The sequence below is a fragment of the Colossoma macropomum genome, unplaced genomic scaffold (assembly GCF_904425465.1).
Source record: "Colossoma macropomum unplaced genomic scaffold, Colossoma_macropomum, whole genome shotgun sequence".
NCBI classification, from domain to species: domain Eukaryota; kingdom Metazoa; phylum Chordata; class Actinopteri; order Characiformes; family Serrasalmidae; genus Colossoma; species Colossoma macropomum.
In genome coordinates this window covers 27,096,120-27,117,876 of record NW_023494803.1, presented here as the reverse complement: position 1 = coordinate 27,117,876, position 21,757 = coordinate 27,096,120, and the positions used below count along the sequence as shown (strand labels likewise).

The window sequence follows — 21,757 nt, the reverse complement described above, 5'->3', positions numbered from 1 at the left end:
TCCTGCTGCTGCCTTTCAACTTAGTTGCAATCATGCCAACTCTGCCTATTCAACTCATTCACACTTCCAAACCGAAAGAACAGATATGGAATCGTTAAATGCCCTCTTTCCTCTTATTTAATGCCCATTTATTCCATTTAGTGCAATGCCACTGTCCATAGAAATTGCGTATATCAATATTTCCAATCTCAGTATTATTATTATTTTTTTCTGTATGCCAGTCCTGAAAAAATCAATGTGTCCTTCCATGGCTGCGCAGCGTTTCATCAAAAGCAAAGTCTTCTTTCTAGAGCACTATTTCTCCCCCTGTTCATTTTGCCCTGTGTATATTTAAAAGTTTTCTTCTCTTATGTTTGTCACTCAGCAGGGGGAATGTAATCAACTCCACTACCTGTGTTTTGACACGGCTTGATTAATACCCCACGCCGTTCCTCAGCATTTTAACTCAAATAATTATTTCCTATAGATTTTCAGTCAGAGCTCTGATGGGTGCTTTTGCCCTGCATTTATTATTGTAGCAGAGCTCAAATGAAACACTGCTATTTGCAGAGAGATGATTTTTTTGGTCTACACTTTTGACTATGTGCTTCATTCTTAGCATGTTAATGCTATGAGTGCATGCCTGACACAAAAATGTTGGCTATAATATCTAGAAAAAGTATTAGCAACAGGAAAGTAGGGTTTGACTGATATATTGGCTGACTGATAATTTTAGTCAATATTGACGTCCACCAGATTTGTCAGTATCAGCTGATAATACACTGGTGAATCTGGTGTGTTTCTCATGCATAAGATTAGGTTTGGATGTATTTTTCATCTTTTTATTTTAACCATGATGGTGTTCGAATGTACATATTGACGTCCACCAGATTTATCGGTATTGGTGTATTATAAGTGGGGCTTTCACTGATACTACAAATCTGGTGGATGTCAGTATTAATCGTTATCATCACATATTGTATATCATATCGTATATAGGTCAGGCTATCCTGTAGCATATACTTTTACTCTGAGGATTCTGGGGTTTCATTTCCATATACAAATATTTAATGAGACTGCTAAGCTAACAGTCACTGAACTGGTAAACATAAACATCACTTTGGTTAAAATAACAAAAACATGAACAAATTCACCCAAATCTGACCTTCAGCATGAGGATAACATACATAAAAAGTGTGTAATGTCAATTGTGGAGGGTAATTTTTAAAGAACACTACAGATACTACACTACACTACAGATTGCACAAGGCACAATTCTCAAAAAATATCCCAGCTTTCATATATTAGACATAAGTTGGGAGAACATAATATTTTGTAAGAAAACTTGGCTTTACTTCAATATACAAATACAGATTTACAAATACAAATACAATTTTTTTACGGTGTAGTGCTTTAGACTGAGACTATGCTAGAGATATGTATTCTGCTAGTGTGGCACTGAGATGGAGTTAGCCTGGTTAGGTGACTGCGCCAGTCCACTAGCAGTGGAAGTGTGTGTGATGAGATGGACTATTTCAGTGTGCTTAGCTGGAGGCTCCTGCAGAGCCAGTGTCTATAGTCACAGGACATGACCAGTGCAGCCACAGTTAAGACCTCCTGATAAGATCTCAGCAGGGCTGCTTTAATCTGTTTCTCTTCACAGCTCTTACCTTGAAGTGCTCCAGCTGCTTGGCGGCTTGTGGGTCCGGCTGTGGGTCTGACTCCAGGTCTGTTTGGGGGTCATGCTGTGGGTTCGGCTGGGGGTCTTGCTCTGTGTAGCTGGAGTCATGCGTGTGGTTCTGATGCTGTGTGTCTGCTCGGAGGTTCAGGTTAAAGATGAAGAGCTCAGTGTCCCGCAGCCAGCTCTTCAGCTCCTTGATCCTGCTCTCCAGCTGAGCCACCATGCTGCTGGTGCCTGGAGAGAGCAGCCCGCGAGAACCCGGATCGCCCGCACGCACCACCACATGCTCACCCAGGGTCTTCTGCAGAGACACACACATACACATAGTATTCCTATCTCTGTAGGGTATTTCCATTGACATATGCATTACTGTAAATATATACTGCTGTGGCTACACCTGAGCCAAACTTAAACTGAACCTCTGGAACCAAAAGGATCTTTTTTGTATTAAGAAAAAAAAGGCCCCTCAACAGCAAAATTTCCACACTATCCATGAGCCATCTGGATCCCAGAAAGAGTCAAATGTATGGCCATACAGCCATTAAGTTATTAATTTATCCAGATATTTCTAAGAAGATTACATATAAGAAAATCCCCTTTCATAAGGGAGGGAAAATAAAAATAAGTGAAAAAAAGACGTGTTTCCAAAACTGGAGAGAAAATGGGACTCCTAATAACCACTTTAGAGAAAATCAAGCTCCACTTTTGCTTCAGATCTGAAAAAACCCACAGGTGTTTCTGTCCAACTCGCAATGGATGTTAAGGTAAAAAAGCAAAGGATGCAAAGGATGACTGGGGTTTTCAAATCATACAAAAAAAGTAAGAAATGACAAAAATGGAGACAGCAACAATATGTTTTCTGCTTTTTTACCTGACACTGAAAAACTTGTACATAATGGCTGTGTTGACTGGAAATGGAATAAATGAAAGGGTGATCTCTGACTTTTGCACGGTACTATATCTATACTGACACTGTGTACTGTCTTATGTAGAATAATTTGTTCAGCAGGTGAGGAGAAAATAAATGTTACTCTATTTAGATCACAGCGATAACTTGTTGTCCACCTAAGCATCTTAACCAGAATCTAATGAATTGCCTTTTTAAGAGATAACACTGTAATTAACTCTAATTTACTTGGATTGAATTAAGAGATTCACAGGTAATTTAGATGAGGCTGCAAAGCTATTGTGGAGATGCTACATGCGTCGGATAAGAGGGGTTTGTATCTGCAGAGACAGAGAGAGGGTTAAAATCTCATCGTGCAAAGTGACATTTTAGAGAGACATTGAAATGCTTGTTGAATAGCAAACAATCAGCCACAAAAACACACACCGATGATTTTTGAAATGGGCTCGCTGAACAATTTTCTCCCACTGACAGCAAGAGAGTAGACCCGCACTGCGCTCCGCGTGTGTGTCTGCGTGTGTGCGTCCACTCGTACACGTGCGTGTGCATGTGTGTTAGTGTGTTTTGTGCGTGTTCTCCCAGCTGCCTGAATGATCGTACTTTTGGAAACAGAGTGCAGGTTGAACTCTGAACACTGAGAAGGCAATTGCGAGCACAAAACACTCCATTATCCAATTAATACACACACTGGCGACTCTAATTGTCCTTCCTTTGTGTGTGCCGTGTGTAAGAAAGCTGTAATGGAAACAGATGTGATTATGACTCAGCAATGAAGTGGCTATTTCAGCACGCGGCATCAATTAAGCTCTCAGTCGTGGCCCCATCTCCCTGAGCCCCCTCCCTGCCCCAGGCTTTATTAACACATCTGTGTTCCTCTCGTCCCAGCGCGCTGTTAATGCTGAGACAATGGCCAGCGAAGGGACAGCGTGTTTTAGAGGCTATGTGAAAATGGGCCCTTTCACCTAAAACAAAATCTGAGGTGTTAGGAGCTGCTTTTCCATATGCAAACTTAAGGCTAGACTCAGATGCAAAACCAAGTTGGGAGATCTGCCCTGATGAGTGCCAAAAGCATTACCAAATCAGGGGAATATAGTATGTTTCCAGCTTATTTGTCACCATGTATCTACACTCACTGGCCATTACATCAGGTATACCAACCATATAGGTGCACTTTGTAGGTTTACAATTACCGACTGTAGCTCATCTGTTGCTGCACCAATTGCCAACCACCCTTCATCTGGTCTATCAATGCAAAGAGATCTCCACAGGACGACCAATGAGCAGATATTATTTGTGTCGACCATTCTCAGCACAGCAGTAACACCATTATGGTAGTAGTATGTCAGTGTGTGTTGTGCTCGTAAGAGTATTAGGCACAGCAGTGTTGCTGGAGTTTTAACACACATCAGTGTCACTGCTGGGTTGACAACAGTCAACCAAACATATCCAGCCACCTGTGGCTCATCAGAAGCTGACCACTGATGAAGGGCTAGAGGGTGATTGAAGGCCTTTTCAGGAGACTTTTTTTAGCTTTTCAAAGAAATCTGCAGGGATATGATTTAAGTAATTCCAATTACAAATTTAAACTCTCTAACTCCTCATCTCAGAAGTCCAGTTTCAGTGTTCTAGTGCATAGTCTCTTCTTTTTTGTCCTTTTCTTAATAACAGCTTCTTAACAGCTACACATCCTTTCAGACCCAGAGTGTTGAGTTGTCTTCTTACAGTGGAAGGATGGACAGAAACACCTGTGGATTTTTTCAAATCTGAAGCAAGAGTGGAGCTTGATTTTCTCCTCTCTCTCAGAGATGAAAGCTTTAAGTGCTGTTTAAGGTCTCTCATAATGGCACATGAGTAAGAATTTCCATCGTGTTATGATGACGACTGCTGCAATGAATTCCTGCAGAGGAACACATTCAGCCATGTCTATTTTGATGAGAGGACAAAAAAGCTTTAATATGCACTGAGAACATACCTCAGTTCTTCATCATCTATCTGTACCCTCAACTCTCTCTCTCTCTCTCTCTCTCTCTCTCTCATTCCATCCCTTTATCTCTTTCTCTGCTTACGCGAATATTGATAATCAACAGATTCGCTATTGTTTTTTGGTGTGTGACAAATGTCTAGACACAAGGTGAGTTCCGTGCCCTTGGAGGGTCAGGTTGCAAAAAACAGGAATTTATTGCCACTTTATTTTGTTCTGGAGCAGTTTGCAATCATAAATTCTTCATAAGCAGCATACTTCAGAGAATGGTCTGTCTTCATAAATATATACGACAGAGGACATCAATTTCATTTAATTCACAATTTGTGTCAGCACAGCAGATGCCAATGGCTGACTTGATAGGCTTGTTTAATATGCAATTGAAATGGTGTAATGCACAGCGTGGGGAGCAGGAACGCTCAGATTGAACTCTCCGCACCACTGCCGTCTCATTCTTGCCACTAACGCTGTGCCACTCAACACACTTCAGATGACACACACACACACCTCGTTCAAAGTTTAGATATGGCCATTTTGCCAAATGTCAGTGATTATTCTTTTAAATATGGCTCTAATTAACACTGATTGTTGCAGCGGAACCGAACGGTTATTTGGTGCTCAAATTCAAACGAGAATTCCTCACTTACCAGATAATGACAATTCTGCTAATCTGGCTGAGTGTTACTGATACAAATCAGTCCTAGCCCACCGTTCACATGTACAAATCTACATCTGTTATCCGCAGGTAACCCGTATGCCTTTACAGATCAACTGACAAAATAAACTTTGATGAGTAACACACACTACATGATATAGCTGTGAAAGGTACACTGTAAAAAATTATGTATTGTATTAATTTAAGGAAGTAAGCCATTTTTTATTCATTGAACATCTAATACTAAGTTAAACAAAACAATAATCTGAGTCTTACATTCTGTTGACATTATTTGAATATTTTAAGGCAGTCAGCTACTACCTTAAGTTGTGCTATGTTCAAGTCAAAATGACCTATTTATGAGCCAATTATTAAAGCTAAAGTCATATTTTATAAATGAAAATGTTGCGCACATTTGTATTGTGGTCTTAGTTTTGTTGTATCACCACTGACACAAGCTAGACAAAAATACAAGGTGAAAAAATATTTGTTTTTTACTGTGTCAAGATATTGTTTAACACTTATATTGCTTCGAATTTGATAACACCCCTTATCTTCATCACTGATGACAGCAGATTTAGCATTAAGAACAAATGACACAGTCTTATGTTTTTTCAAAGGCAAATCACAACAATTAACCATAAATGTTGTTTATATTGCAAATAACTATTTTAAAATTATAATACTTGACTGTGAGTAAATATGACCCATGAACAGTACATCCACTACTCAGTGGCAGGGCTATTTTTTTACAGTGTGGTCACAGTGGACATGAACAACTTATGTGAAATCATGTGCTTTATCTTCAGGTTTGATAGACATAAAATGTGTCATAACTTTTAAAAAGGCCACATTTATGTTTTTTTTTTTTCCCAGTATGTTAAAATCAGCAAATAAACAGTAATTATGTACTAATATGTTCGAGGTGTGTTCAAGTATGAGGTTTGTTTTCTTATTTTAATATATAAAATTAACAAAACATGCAATTTGGCCAGAGGCACCTTAACTATTGCATACGATTGTATGTATAATTGTATATAAAATATATATGTACACATTTGAATCAAGCTATGTCAAACATCTACTTTCAGCTACACGACAAAAACAGCTGTCATTATTTCTTTTGTTCAGTTATTCTGCTTACTGTTGCTGTTGGATAAAATCCTTGTATCTCCAAAACATTCAAAATAACAATAAAGAAGGAGATATAAGGTTTTGTTATGACAGCAACAATATAAAATGATAGTCTAAACCTGGACAATGAGGCAGAGTTTTGAGCAGAGTGAGACTGCAGAAAAAGATTTCACCTCTAGCTGATCCCACTTGGCCCTGAGAGCAGTGATGCGCTCGTCAAAGTCAGCAGGCAGCTCCGTGCCGCTCCTCTTCAGACTCTCCGCCCAGCCCAGGAGCTGCGTCTTCTTAGGGAGCCACATGGTCATCTCCACACTGTTCCCCTACGAACACACATACACACACAGTTCTCAAAATTAGATACATCTTTCCTGCTCTACATGACTTCATGACATCAGTTTATCAATAAATATGGCACAAAAATGACATTACTCTCCTGCAGTGCTATAAAGCAGAAGGCCATGGCTGTGTGCTCTGTGTTGTGTCTAGGAGAGAGGCCATTCTCCAAATCAAATGAATATTTAAGTGTGAGTACTTCAGATCATATTTGAGTACATAATCTTGAGCAAAATTTATGAGAGGTAGGACAGTAATCCCCATGCAAAGCAGGAAATCGCAGATTTGATATGATTTTAAGATGTGACATTTTCAGTTAAATGGAAGACAAGCATACTGTAAGGGCTGAAATTGATGCTGCTCAATCTCGCACCTTTTTTTTGGTTAATTTCTCTCTCTCTCTCTCTTCCCCATTTCATTTTCTGCATCAATAGCTACTTGATTCTAGTTTTCGGTTGTCATTTATCATTACGGCAGAAGCACATTTAAATATTTAAATGCGCTGTGTTTTTTCCTCTCTTCTCGCTGTCATCAGGCCAGGATTCATTTTTCATTGTCGCCGTTTTTGATGGAGATGGTATCACACATCCTTCTAAGCCATCCATCCCTTTCATGTTTTTAATAGTGGCCGCCAAAGTAAAGACACTCCTCTTAAAAGTGAAGGGGATTACGCAATTTGTTTGTTGACAGGACATATTGATTTTAAGAGTTTTCCTTTTCATTAAAAAAATGCCAGGTTATTGATGAAGAGAGCAGGCAGAGCAGGAAGTAGAGGAGGGGAGATAGGCAGGTTGATTAGAATGCTGAAGACGAGAAGATGGGAATGTTATGCCATGGTGGGTTTTGGCTAACCTCAGCTGAGCGCTTGACCACCTTTTAGCCCTTTAGTGCTTTTCCTCCCTGCTCTGCAGACAGGCCTATTAGTATATTTAACCTTAGACTCCAGTGCTTAACTCAACTTTACAAGAATGAGTAATTGTGGGTAAAGGGAAACATATTATGAGGCCAAAGGGCAGCATCAAGGTAAAATAATGAGCTTAATACATGACAAGCCTTACTGTATGATCCATGCACAGCAACAGTACCTAGCACACGTAGTAGGCTGTGTGACAACTTGCCTGAATAAGATTTGTAAAAATGACACCTCCAAATCATGACTGAATTACAGGACGGTGCAAGTCAGAGACCACTGCTCATTTATTTAATTCCTAGCCAAAATGGAGATTAAGTTATTTATTTTTCAGTGCCCCTACCAACTTTATTACTGTACCGTTGTCTAAAATGAGGAAGAAAAAAGCAACTGGTTAATCATATCTAAAAAAAAAAAATAAATAATAATAATAAAATGCATGCATCTGGAGCCAAATAACTGAAAGGAAAAAGAAATGAGAGAAAAAAAAAACGTAAGATAAAGTTATGATTTCTTTTGCATTGTTAATGTTATGCCATTTGTTTCGGCTTGTAGCTGGACAACAAGGAGCAGGTGATCTGAGGTCTGTCTAACGAAGCAGGTTCCAGGTTCAGATAGGCTCTCTGACTAACTTTCAGCTTCACAAAACTCAGTTAACTTGTTTTACAACTTGCTCTGTTAACTCAAGTTTAGATACTCAGACTGTGATTAACCCATCATGCGTTTGCACATGAAAATGTGATGATTATAGGCAACCATGTTAAACATGAGAAGTCACCATAGAAGGAACAATAAATGATACTACCTAAATATGTAGAAAGTAAGCATTTATAACCCAAAATGAGCATCCAACCATCCAACCATCATCAATACACAAATAACCAGTTATAAATGTATATAATTTAGACAGTTTGTGGTAGTCATGGTTATTAGCATCTAATTACAGTACATCAGCTAGTAAGATGGGGCCACCAAAATGCTGCTTAGGGCCCTCAAAGGTTAGAGCTAGCCCTGACTGTGGGATATTTTGCCACACCTTCAAAGTTCCATTCAATCGATCCAAGCAATCCCAAACACACTCAGTGATGTTGAGGTCTGGACTCTGGGGTGGTCGCTCCATTGTTCTGAAAATACCAGCAGCTTCTTTGTTTATTCACAAATGTTCTGGACAGAAACAACTGTGGATGTTTTCAGGTCTGAAGCAAGAGTGGAGCTTGATTTCCTCCTCTCTCTCAAAGATGAAAGCTTTTAGTGCTGTTTATCTGATGGTGATAGTTTTGGTATTTTGCCAAGTCTTGCATGGTTATGCATCCCATTTTCTTGATATCATTTTTTGAATTGCAATTTTGGAAACCCCTGTTTTTTCAACTAGTTTTCTTTGACTTTCCCCTGCGTTATGGAAGTGGATCATCTAATCTCCTGAGAAATATCTCCTAAAAAACAAACAACTTGAACTTAGTGGTGGTTTTGACTAGAAAAGTAAATAAATTAAAGGTAGTCTCTGACTTTTGCTCATTACTACATATTCTGATTATCCAGAACACAGTGTTTCAGTGTTTTTCTTTTGGCTGGGAAAGTCCAGCACTATACCTGGCACTATAAATAAAGCGGTCAGCATGTGACTCACACGGCCACTCCACGAATGATGAAATGACAGCACTGACAATCCATAAAAAAAAAATACGATATATCAGTGAGCAAAGATGGTCATTAAAATAGATGAAATATCAACAAGCAGTAATAATTTTAATTCACTTGGCATATTAACATAAAAGACTGGAAATGTCAGCAAAAACGCAGTCACACATGAGCTCATTTAATGCATTTTTGTAGATTCATCTTACCCATTAAATTAAAGTTTGTTCAGTCTTTGTAACATGTTGAGACAACAGAAGTAAGGCTCCATGAACTGAGGCGGATGCGGGGGGTGTATTTAAATCATTTTATGCTAACGCTAACACGTCGGGAAAAAGACTGCGGCAAGAAAAAGAAATCCCATCACTGCTCCCAATGCTCAGCCATTTCAACCACACGTACTGCACTGGCTTTAAATCAAAAGGTGAGCAGTACCATTCTTATTTTGCCCTGGAAATGAATCTATGGAGGGGAAAAAAGTAATTTAGAGCTCATCTGATGATGCACTGAAGCTGCCATATTAAACGTTTAGCATGAAGAAAAGGGGAAGCACTTCAGAAAAACACGTGAGAAGCTAGACTGGGAGATGATGAGCTACAAATTGACTCTGAGGTACAAAATATGGAATTTGATATGCTTTCATGATACAGATCCAACCAAAAGAAGCTGGGAAAACTGATAATTACTTAATCAGTTCGGGGCCTTTTCATATCTTGCCAACACCCTTGATGTCTGCAGTAGACTGTGGAAAGGAAGGGAGAGGTGGAGGGAGGGAGAGGAGGAGAGAGGGAACAGAGGGGGGTCTGGGGGAGAACAGGGCTATTGATGGAAGCGGGATGCAGCTGAGCAGAGAGAGCAGAAGGCCTCTCAATGATGGCTGAGCTCACGGCTTGAAAGACCAGGAAGTAGAAAAGCTACATGTCCACTTTAAAAGCAGGGTCAAAAAGACGTAAAGCTTCCATTTGCAAGTGATTCCTAAACTGTTTATGTAAAATGGTTGCTTCCGTGCTTCAGTGGTGAGTTGTTGTTGTGTTTTTTCTTTTTTTTCTTTTTTTCAATGAAAAATCACTTCGCTCAGAATAAGGAGGGGAAAAAAACTGCTCGGACTGGCCTGGAACAAAAGGCCTTGAAACACTGTTAATTGTCACCATGGTGACCAGAAGAATAAGCCATTTTACAACTGGTATAGAAGGCTCACATTGAGGCCTGAGTCAAACACTTTTTTTTCTCTTTTTTTCATCCCTCTCTCGCCTCTGTGTTTAAGAACAAGGTGGCCAGTCACTGAGAGGTCAGCTCAAGACCCGGGAGAATTTCCACCAGCTTTTCCAGACCTCATCGAGAAGGAGCTTTCAAAGAGGACAAAATCAACTTTAGATTGTAAAAAACACATTCAGCGGCAACAAATTGCATAAACAATGGTATCTTTCAGGAAACAAGAAGTGGCTGTGCAAAGAGTAGGAGGTTATAGGCCCATACAATGAGCGCAGCGCTGCAAGGAACCCTGGGAACTCGCTCCCTCTCTGCCATAACAGCAGACTGTCAAAAAAAAACAATATGGAGGATGGAGGAATTCGAGACATTTACTCTCCTCCTCTTCCCTCCCTCCCCACCCTCTCCCTACACAGGATGCATTAGTCAGATTTCCAAAGAGGTAATGAGAAATTCAAGAGGATCAATGGACAAAGAGCTGCCCAGTCAGCCCACTGATAGCTTAAAACACACAGAGAGACTGCAACAGCAGGCCCTTTAACCCGGGATGATTTATCACAAGGCAAAAAAAAAAAAAATGCTGGACGTCTCCGCTGCCGTTATGGCTCCCCCTTTGATGTGTGTGACTGAGGGCGATTTTCCTCGCTTAAAGAATTTTATGACTGAATCTGGTTGGACTCCTGCTGTTAAAAGCGACTATGCTAGAGCTACATATATATGATGATATATATTTGTTGATGGCATGAAATTGTTGTTTTTCTGAGGTGTTTTTTTTTTCAGTTTCCCCTTCTGTCTTTGCACAAGGCTTGATGGTGACCCCCATAGGAAGCCCATGCCTAATGCCATTGAATGGCGAACAAAGGCGCTTTTTATCCGGGGCCCAGGGCCTGGAGCTCAGCTGTGGGTTCAGGGAGGAGGGATTGTGCTGGAGAACGAGTCTTAGCGCCCGGCCCTCCGCTGCCCCCTCTCCGCTCTGAGCGTGGCACTTTTCTTCGGCGGACAAACACAGGAAACAATGCAATCAGCCAAGAGCACAGTGTTTTAAGAGGCGGAGAAGCCTCAGCCTGGGCCCTGCTCTGCACTCCTCTAAAGCCTCAATAACCATGCCAGGCTGGAGTATTTGGCCTGCTGCTCTCGCTCGCTAAGCACCGATGCTCAGAGAAACAGTGCGACTTTTGGATACTTACAAAAATGATCTGGTAAAATGTTGCGGGAATGTTCCAGAACCACCTCTCTGACTTTGCTGCGCATGTTTTAAACACAAATAGGTGTGAAAGTGACAGATATTAAAACTTTGAAACAATTTTCCATGTAAATGAATGGCAGCCAGGCTTGATGAGTACAAATTTGCAACCTTTGAAAAGAGAGGGAAAATTAAAACGTGCAATGTCATTTAAAATAGGCAGAACCGGTCGAGTAAATTACATTTGGGAATTCGAATCGCTTGCTTTCTTCCAGCTTATTCCATTTGCATTAACTGAAAATCATATTACATAGGCCATGCATTGTTAATTGGGTCTATATTGCATTATCCACCATATAAATCAAATGACAAATATTAAAATGAATAGCAAATTCACTAATAGGGAATCATAAAACAATCTTTTTTAACTATCCCTCATTAATAATTTAATTCTAATTATGCCCATAGTACAGAATGGTGAGGAAGCCTTTTCCTTGCTAGAGCTTTCTCTGCAGTGCTGGCCTGTCTGCCGTTGACTGATGGGATAATAATGGAGATAAATTTGGGTCCTGAGCAAGAGAAAGCACCAAACAGAGGAGGAAGGAGAGAGCAGTGCTTCCTCTCCTCTATTTTCCAAACAATAACAAACTAATAAACCAACAAGTCCACTTGGAGGGAAGGGAAGTTGAAAGAAAAGGCTTTCAGTTTCCAGTCCTTTGCACTTTCCCGGTTTCCCTTGCCATAGTTACTTCATTACCGCATTCCTTTCCCCAAATGGACCAGCCTGGCTCTCCTGGCTAACCTCAGCTAAAACAGGCTTAGCTCTGTGAGGCTCTGGGCGGCAGTGGCAGTGGCAGTACTCCTGTGCGGATCAGGAATAAAAGCTGGGATGAGCGGAATGAAAAGAAGCGGTCAGAAAATAGCCGCAATCATTTAATGCAGATGACCTCTGACAGACTCGCTGCCGCTCCGGCTGAGCAGGAATTTGCATGGGGTCTGGGCGCAGGGGAACAATGTAACCTAAATGCTAGACAATCTTTATTCTAATGAAGTGGGTGTCAAGGTCAATGTAAAAAGCCTGGTGATGAATGGTGCAGTGTCGGCCACCACGAGTCTCTGCCCCACACCACGGCCCTTTCACTTTAATTGTAGAGCTGAAATGCGCAGAGTGCGTCTCTCTCCTTAAAGGAGCTGGGAGAGATGCTGTGGGGGGAGCGAGGTGGGAGGGAGGGTTTAGTGTGGGGGGTAGGGGAGGATGCTTTTGGTTAAGTGGTCCATGCAGATAGAGGATCTTTAATACAATTCATACCACAAGATGTGCTACACTCTTAAAAAATAAAGCATCCTAAGTGGTAGAAAGGAAAACATATTAAGAGTTTCATGCCAAAATGCTGCATATCCATTTGTAACAGTTTAGGATATAATATACCATCTGATGCATAATGGAAAAGACAATTCCTCTAATAAGGGTGGTATTAATATAAAATATAGCATAGATATTTCTTATATGTTTAAAGTGCACTTCCAACTTCATATTTCAACAACATATATCATGAAAAATAAGACAATTCTTGGATGTGGTCTATAATGTGTTTTGGAACACAACCCTTTATATATGAACGTTACATTATGTGAAGGTCCTCGACTTTAAAAGAGTCTTCGGGCTTGCACATCTCATTTGCAAAAATCATGTGAATCGTTATTTTTAAGAGTTTAAACTGTGCAAATAGTCCAAATTTAAAAATACCATGTAAAGCTAAGGAAATTCTACATTTCATACATTCAGCTCACAACCTATAAGACAAATTCATGGAAATCCATTATAAAAGGTCATGAAACTTCTGGCAATATATGATTTGACACATGCTCCAGTATACATCTAATAACAGCAATAAATATCATATTATATACTAGGGCTGGGCAGTATGACAATATTTATGATCATCATGATAAATTGCTTTACAATGGGCTACAATGCGCTTTTCTGAGCATGCTGTGAATATCAGTGCTTAAAAGCACTTCCTAATTGTGTGTTTGATGCATAATTAGCCCGCCCTGTTTTATTGGATTTAGTGCAGTGCAGTACGTGTAATATTAACTATAAATCATTGTATTTGTAATTTATGATGGTATTTTTTAAATATGGCACGACTTTGTCTGTGCCACCTTTTCAGAAGTCCAAAAAACATATATTGTGATATATTATGCATTGTGAAAACTTCTTGAAGTATTGTGATATTAGATTGCTGAGCTCAGTTGTGTACTACTTCCAAATTTCCATGAAATACAATAAGAGTAATTATGCAACAATGTGTATAGTGTAATAAAAGCACACCAGACACAACTACATAAGCAGTCAGTGAAATGTGTAATGCAGTTAGTAAATAGAAAATAAAATCTGTCTGGGTTTTTTTGTTTCTTTTCTCCAAGGATTTGTGACAGGAGAACATGCAGCAGGGAGTGCTGAATGCGACGGGCCCATCACGAGATGTGATGATGGAGGGAGCACACTCGTTTAATGCTATATCTCTCCATTCCTCTGGGGACCGTGCAACTGTTTCTCCAGACTCCCTCAAAACAGCAGGTGAGACAGGAATTCCCTTGGGCTTTCCACAACAGCAGAGCAAGGGAACGTCACACACACACAAACACACACACACACACACACACACACACACACACACACACTAGCTGAGACGTATCCTCTCACAGAATCACCAACGTATACAGTGCTGCTACATTTAGTTTGTACAGATCCAGACCTAAGTATTTAACTACTAAGATCAGTTCAGTCCACAAATTTCTTCCTCATATTACTTTCAGTCTAATCAGGCGTTCAAAACAGTTCAGAGATGATATGCTATTACAATATAACAATATTTTTGTAGAAATAAAAACAAAACTGAAAATATCATATTGTTGTACTGCAACAGTCTCTGTTACTGGTTTATAATGCTAGACTTTCGTTCTGACAAAAAGAATTTGAACTAGCTTATTATTTTTGTTATACCTCCAAACATTTTTGGATTAACAGTATGTCTCATGCTTTCATTCAGTGTATCTTTTTATGCAAGCTGTGGCTACGTCTTAATGTCTCTGACTTTTTTACTATAGTGACTAACAAACTGCACTTGCTAGGCTAAAAAACCTCTGGAAAATTAACATTCATCTCATAGTTATGTGTTGGTGCATCTGATTGACAGTTAAATTTCATAGCTTACAGTACTGTGTAAAATATATTTACTGTGCTTAATTTTTTTTCAGTATTTAGTGTGTTCACGCTTTGCCTTTATTACAGCTTCCATTCTTTTTTAGGAGACTTGCTTTCAGTCTTTCAAAGAAATCTGCAGAGATATTTTTTCAATATCTCCAAAGATCAGTGATAGAAGTTGGTTACATTTTCTGCGTCTCACAATCCAAGTAATCCCAATCACATTCAATTCAGTGACAGGTGATCAGTGCATTGTTTTGAAAACACCAGCTGCTTCTTTGTTTGATTTACAAATGTTCTTCTTTTCTGTTATTTCCTTTTTTCAGTAACAACTTCTTCACAGCTACACATCCTTTCAGACTCATGGTGTTGACTTGTCTTCAAACAGTGGAAGGATGGACAGAAACACCTGTGGATTTTTTCAGATCAAAAGATAAAAGCTTTAAGAACTGTTTGTCTGAGAGTTTGTATCCTTTGTATCCTATGCAAGTAGATTATCTTCCCTAATCTCCTGAAATATCTCCTGAAAAATAAAGATATAATGGCTGGAAATTAAATAAACAAAAGATGGTCTCTGATTTTGCACAGTACTGTATGTGTGCCCTGATCAATGCAAACACAACTGCCAAGTCTTTCCAAAACTACTATTCAATCAGATTAGCCCCACATACAGCCAATGTAAGAGGAACAAAATGTAACAGTTTTTCTTTTTGTTGTAACCTGTTTAAGGATGTTATGTTGGGGTTGGAATATAAAAACAGAAACATTAATACAACCAATATGATATTGGCTCTACATAAAGAGCAAACCGATTCTGTTTCTAAACCCTGGGCTGAATATTCAAAATAGTCAAGTATTTATATTTCTGTGAATATGTGCATTGTGCTGTTTGTCTTTTTGTTTGTTTGTGAAAGCTGTCCACTCTAGGACTCTCAGTCATCATGGCCATTCCATGTCCTACTTACATGGCCTTGCTGATTTACAAAGAAGCCATTTCTCCATAAAAGAGCAGCTCAACAAAATCAGCTCGCAAAATCAATCCAGAGGCAGAGAGAACAGTCACAATGGTGCTAAACAGGTATTTGTTTAAATACGTATTCACAGTCATATACATGTTCTGTTGATATTCTAAGTGAAAATAAATACACATCCTCCACAGAGAACACAATTCTCCACAAACAGTTACTGTTTATTTGCTGAATTAAAATATTGAAAATACATAAAAATACATAAAATGTTGCCTATGCAAAAGTTATGGCACATTAAATTTTTTATGTTTTATTTTTTTACAATATGTTAAACTCAGGAAACAATAGAAATTGTGCATATTTATGTTGGTTCCCTGTGGAGGACGTGTTAACTTATTTTCACTTACGAGATCAACAAAACATGTAATTTGACTGCGGGTGTTGAAACTTTTGCATACGACTATGTTTACAGTCTGTGTGTGTGTGTGTGTGTCTTTATTCTCTCACTCTTCACTGTGACAGAAAAAAACGACAGCAGCAGTGAGGGAGAACACAAAGTGGAAATTGGGCGAGGAGCTTTTTCTCTCTCTCTCTCTCTCTCTCTCTCTCTCTTTTTCTGGAGAGCTGTCCGTTGCTGTGGAGGCCTGTCCAGCATCCTGGAGTGGAGCCAGTAAAACAACAGGAGAGAAAGACAACGGCACAACGCTCTGCCTGCCATCCGCTACAGAGGAGAGGAGCGCTCCCCTCCTCAGCTCCAACTGCACAAAGCCAACATTACATCACTGCATTAAAATGCCATTATGACTGCTATTGAAGTGAAAAAGGCGAATGGACCCCGAGAAACAGACGCAGATGCAGCATGCGCCTGTATGTCCTGTTTCAGCTTTCTATCTCTCACTCTATCTGCATCACTCCTGTCTGTCTCTCTCTCTCTCTTCTGTCTTTCTTCTCTCTCTCTTACTGCCTCAAAGCCATGGGAGTATTTGCTCACAATTAGAGCACCACCCCCTCCCACCCCTCACCGCTTTCAACTCATATGAGTAAACTTTCCCAAAGCCCCACAGTGCTTTCTTCAAGGCAAACATGCTAATACCGCAGCCCTACTGCCTAGCTACTGGGAAATGCACTTTTAGAGAGAGAGAGAGAGAGAAGAGAGAGAGAGAGAGAGAGAGAGAGAGAGAGATACATGGAGGCAGAGAGACAAAGAAAGACAGACAAGGACATAAGCCATGAGCAGTTTTCACAGACATGGTCGTGTAAAGAAACCCTGGGTTGAGGGGATAATCCACAGTACAACAGCAGAGAGGTCTATGTGTAATACAAGAACAGGTTCTTTAGGTTGATGCCATAGGAGAACCACTTTTGGTTTCATAAGGAACCTTTAAATGGATGGTTGTTTTAAAGAACCATATTTTGTAAATGTTATGTAAGAAGTGTGAAGAACTTTTTAAAGTTTAAAGAACCCCAACATAATGTAAAGGATCTACTTTGATGGGCCAAAACATTATGACCACTCACAGATACTTCATACATCTCATTTACATTTATGGCATTTGTCAGATACTCTTATCCAGAGCGACTTACAATGTGATCATTTTACACAGGCAGGTGAAGGTAGTGTTAGGAGTCTTGCCCAAAGATTCTTATTGGTACAGTGTAGGGTGCTTGTCTATGCAGGGGATTGAATCCCAGTCTACAGCGTAGAAGACAGAGGTGTTACTCACTATACTATACCAACCAATATACCAACCATTTACCAAATATTTTCCCTTTAACTCTCTATGTGAGACGTTGTGAATTTTTGTTGAGCTGGTAGTGAGCAATGAGGTGTGAAAGAGGAGGGGTAAGGACCCCTTGTTGTGAAAACAGTTCACATCTCTCCACAAAGACATCCATCCTGAGATAAAACAGACAGCATATCTGCAGTTTTCTTGATATTAAAAAACAGCATTTAAAAAACACAAAAACATTTGTATAAATGTTGACTTCCTTGATCATCTTTGAAATCCGGTTTGCTTTAGGTTTTGTAAATCATACAAACTTCCATTGAAACATAATTCATCAAAGTTACTGAAGGAATAAAAAATGCATAGTTCAGCTGAGGAAACTCCTCCAAAACAGGCGTAATTTGCATTTTATGACTACTTCGAAAAAGGGTTAAGTGAAGTGCTTCAATTAAAAATAGCTCATTTTAAAGCTTAATAGTTTTAAAGAAGAAATATCAGATTGGCCAGTACTCAAGGTTTCAATATTAGTATTGGTATCTTAAAAGAAAAAGTGATATTGTGCCATCTCTAATTGTGTGTAGAGCTGTCTGATATTTGTCCATTTGTCTGTTTCAGTCACATGACTTTTCTTCTTACAGTGGTCTTCTATTGCGTCTCACTGAGAGAGCGATAAAAAAATTAGCAGATAGTGAATATCAGTTCTGAACAAAATAGCTGATTTTGATTCATATGCAGTTACTCTATTAGTAACTAGGTGGAATTATCTCACTTTGTTAACATTGGCCGGTGAACTGTGTGGACTTGCTTTTACATGGCACAACGGCACATGTTAATGTTAGTGATATTACTTACCAAACACTGACCAAATTAAACACTACCATGTCAGTTAGCTTACATAGCAGTCCAGTAAACGTTCATTTTCTGTTCTTATATTATAAAAAAATACTTTGACTCTCCCAGATTCAAAAATGGTGAGGACACACGAGACAGACCAACACTGGTATACTGCAAAACAATACTGATTTTTAGTGTTAGCAGTACTGATAGACAACCAACATAGTTAACTGCAATGAATGACATTTGCTGGTGTTTCAGATTATTTCAAAATAACTCAAAAGACATAAAATCAAACAAAAACTAAATGAATAGTATGTCGTTAACATTTACTGTACAGTCTTCCTTCAGGGAAATTTTAGAAGTAAAAAAGAACAGATCATGGTACTCAAAACAAGCTTCAGTTGTATGCAAAAGTTTGTGCACCCCTGACCAAATTGCACGCTTTGTTGATTTTCTAAGTGAAAAGAAGTCACACATTTCTACACATTTCTGCACAATTTTTATCTGTTTGCTGAATCACATAAATAAATAACATGGCCTGTGCAGAAGGTATAGCGCATTTTATACTTCATGTTTTACTACTATAAACAGAAATTGTGCAGAATCTGCAGAAAAATTCCATATTTTAGTGTGTTCTCTGCAGAGGATGTGTTCACTTATTTTTTTTTTAAAAATCAACAAAATATGCAGTTTGACCAGGGGTGCCCAAACTTTTGCATGCAACTGTATGTCAGAATTGTAAACAACTGTAAACTTTTCGTTTAGCGTAAAGCACCACAACTTAGGAAGCATGAGGGCATTAACCTTACTGCTGCAATCTTAGACATCATCTGATATATTCGGAAAAGTTGTTGATATTAAATTCTTTCAGGAACTGCCAAACACTGATTGTGTGTCACTCCTGAGTTCTTCTGCTAAGACTCTACGCTTTCTGTGCCTTTCCCCTTTTCTGCTGTTGTTTGTGTTCCAAAAAAAAAAAAAACATCCACAACCCCCCTCAACAGGGGACTATCTGTGCAAAAATATGCTAAAGTGCATCAAAGCCATAATTTCAGGCTGGATTGTACATGTGGGTCTCTGCGGTGCAGAAATCATCAGGGCAGTGGCGGTGAAATGCTGCTGATGAGATGGGGAAAGCAAGGGGGGGATGCTTTGTTAATTAATCTCCAAACCAATTCCCTGCACTGAATTTAGCCCCACCACACAGACTTGTAAATGATATGCTTTTGCTCTTGTCAACAGCCATATTTGTATTTGTGAATTATGCATATGGCATAATGGGCTCCATCCGAACTGCTGACAACAATATATCCATCTGCTCCCACGTTCATTCTCTCCAGGGTCCGAATCCCCTCACACTTGCTGTTCACATCCCCTAAACCAATAGGGCACTTAGTTGGAGAATTAATGTTAAATTAGACTGTTTTTGAGGGGAACTAACAACGATAAGGTTGCTTACAAACATTGGAGGTGTGCAAGTGTGTGCCTGTTTGTACCAACCTACTCCTCATCACTCTTCCTGTGCTTAGGATGAAAGTGTGCCATCTAGTGGATGGAGCAGAGTAGTGCACCCTTCTGTTAGTTTTGGGGAACATACTGGCTGACAGGCTTGTGAAAGGCCTATGGAAAAAAGAGAAAAATCTCTCATCTCTTCTCAGCTATAGGGAAAAAAAACCTCAAAACAGATATTTGACCAGCTGGCTGTCTTCAAGCTTTCCAGCACTCAGAGGCACGCTGGCACACACACACTTCCTTTCCAAACTCTCTAATCCACTTCCAAATCTGAGACTTAAAGATCAAAACGAAATCTGTCTAAACATAAACAGATCATTACGACCATCGCCACATCTCTATGAAAATCTACCATTTCACCATTTCCACTATTACGGTCAGTAAGTCTTCAGTCCTGTCTAATACACTGACGGCTCACTACTACACCACAGCCCGCTCCCCCCAGCCCCCCCACACAGATCAGTGGGGCTGCCCCGAGAGAGAGCCCCTTCCAAACACCCCCCATTCGCCTAAATTGCGCCTTTCAAGTGTTGTTATGGCAACATCTAACTTAAGAGGAGTGAATGAAGCGCCGGTTGCGGATCGATAATGAGCATCCCTCCGCTTCTGTCTCTCCACATATTAAAGTACATGTCAGGGTCTGAGCTCTTCTCCAGGGCCGCTGCACTGGTGCTGCTGCTGTCCAGCTGCTCCTCATGTCTTTAGCCCCTCGCATGCTTTATCTGCCTTAGTCTCAGCCCTACAGTCTAGTCTAATTGCTCATTTGGGTTTAGCCAGGAGGAGCGTGTTTCATCCCCCCTGCACCAGAAGAGAGAGGGATACTCAGAGTTGGGGAGGTGGGGCACACACACACACACACACACACACACACAAATGAATAGACATACATGCATGACACACTCAAACACATATACAGCACTATGCAAAAGTCAAGAGACCACCCTTCATTTACTTATTTTCCACTTAAAACTGCCATTAAGTATGGGTTATTCATTTTTCAGCATCAGGGAAAAAGGAACGGACAAATATTTAATACATAAAAAAAATATTATTATATGATTATTACATTTAACAAAAGCCAAAAACAGCTAAATACAATATCATCATAATGTCCATTCTTTCTGGATATTGGCATCGGCCCACAAATCTCATATTGGTGCATCCCTACCCACATTCACAGATGCACATACACAAACCCAATGCTAATCAGTATCTAGCATAAGTAAGAATAAATCAATACAAATCTATCTGTATGTGTGTGTTTATTTGTGTGTGAATATGATTGGAGGAATGAGCATGTTAGCACTGTAATTAAACAAAACCTGACTGAACAAACCACAGCACTTCACAACACCACAGAAACCATGCCCACCTCCACTGACACACCACCACTGTTACCCAACAGCCAAAACCTGATCTAAACTACAACACACTTCTAAGCAACTCACACTAACGCTCCTGTGACCCCAAAAATTAAACATTTAAAACAATAGTTTGGGGAAAAAATATAATTTGCACCTATCTTCTCTCACCCTAAATGTAATGTAAATGTTTGGGGTCTGCTTTTTTATGCATTGGAGTGTTACAAGGCTAATGTACATTCTTAAAAATGATGGATCTTCAAGGGTTCTGTAGCAAAGAAAATGGTTTGACATAGAACCATGAACATTTAAGAACCATTTGCATGATTAAAGGGTTCTTCTTCAAATTGATGGATAATGTAGCTGTGGTTGCTGTTCTATATAAAACCTTTCTAACCTTTTTGTTATATATAGCACCAAAACGTTCTTCTATCATTACAATGTCAAGCTTGTAAAAATAGAAGAACGCTTTTGGTGCTATAAAGAACTCTAAAAAGATCTATATAGAACAGCACATTATCCATGATGCAAAGA

At 39.5% G+C, this 21,757-nt stretch overlaps 1 protein-coding gene across 1 annotated transcript in view; it reads right to left on the bottom strand.

The window, feature by feature from the left end:
• akap6 (A kinase (PRKA) anchor protein 6) overlaps nt 1-21,757 on the bottom strand; it is a 126,903-nt gene that overhangs the window by 17,439 nt on the left and 87,707 nt on the right. Inside the window, exons 10-11 of the mRNA XM_036593532.1 lie at nt 6,511-6,657; nt 1,650-1,961 (exon numbers count right to left, since the gene is read on the bottom strand). Of these exons, the coding sequence (XP_036449425.1) occupies nt 1,650-1,961; nt 6,511-6,657 (459 nt within the window). The remainder of the gene's footprint in view (nt 1-1,649; nt 1,962-6,510; nt 6,658-21,757) is intronic.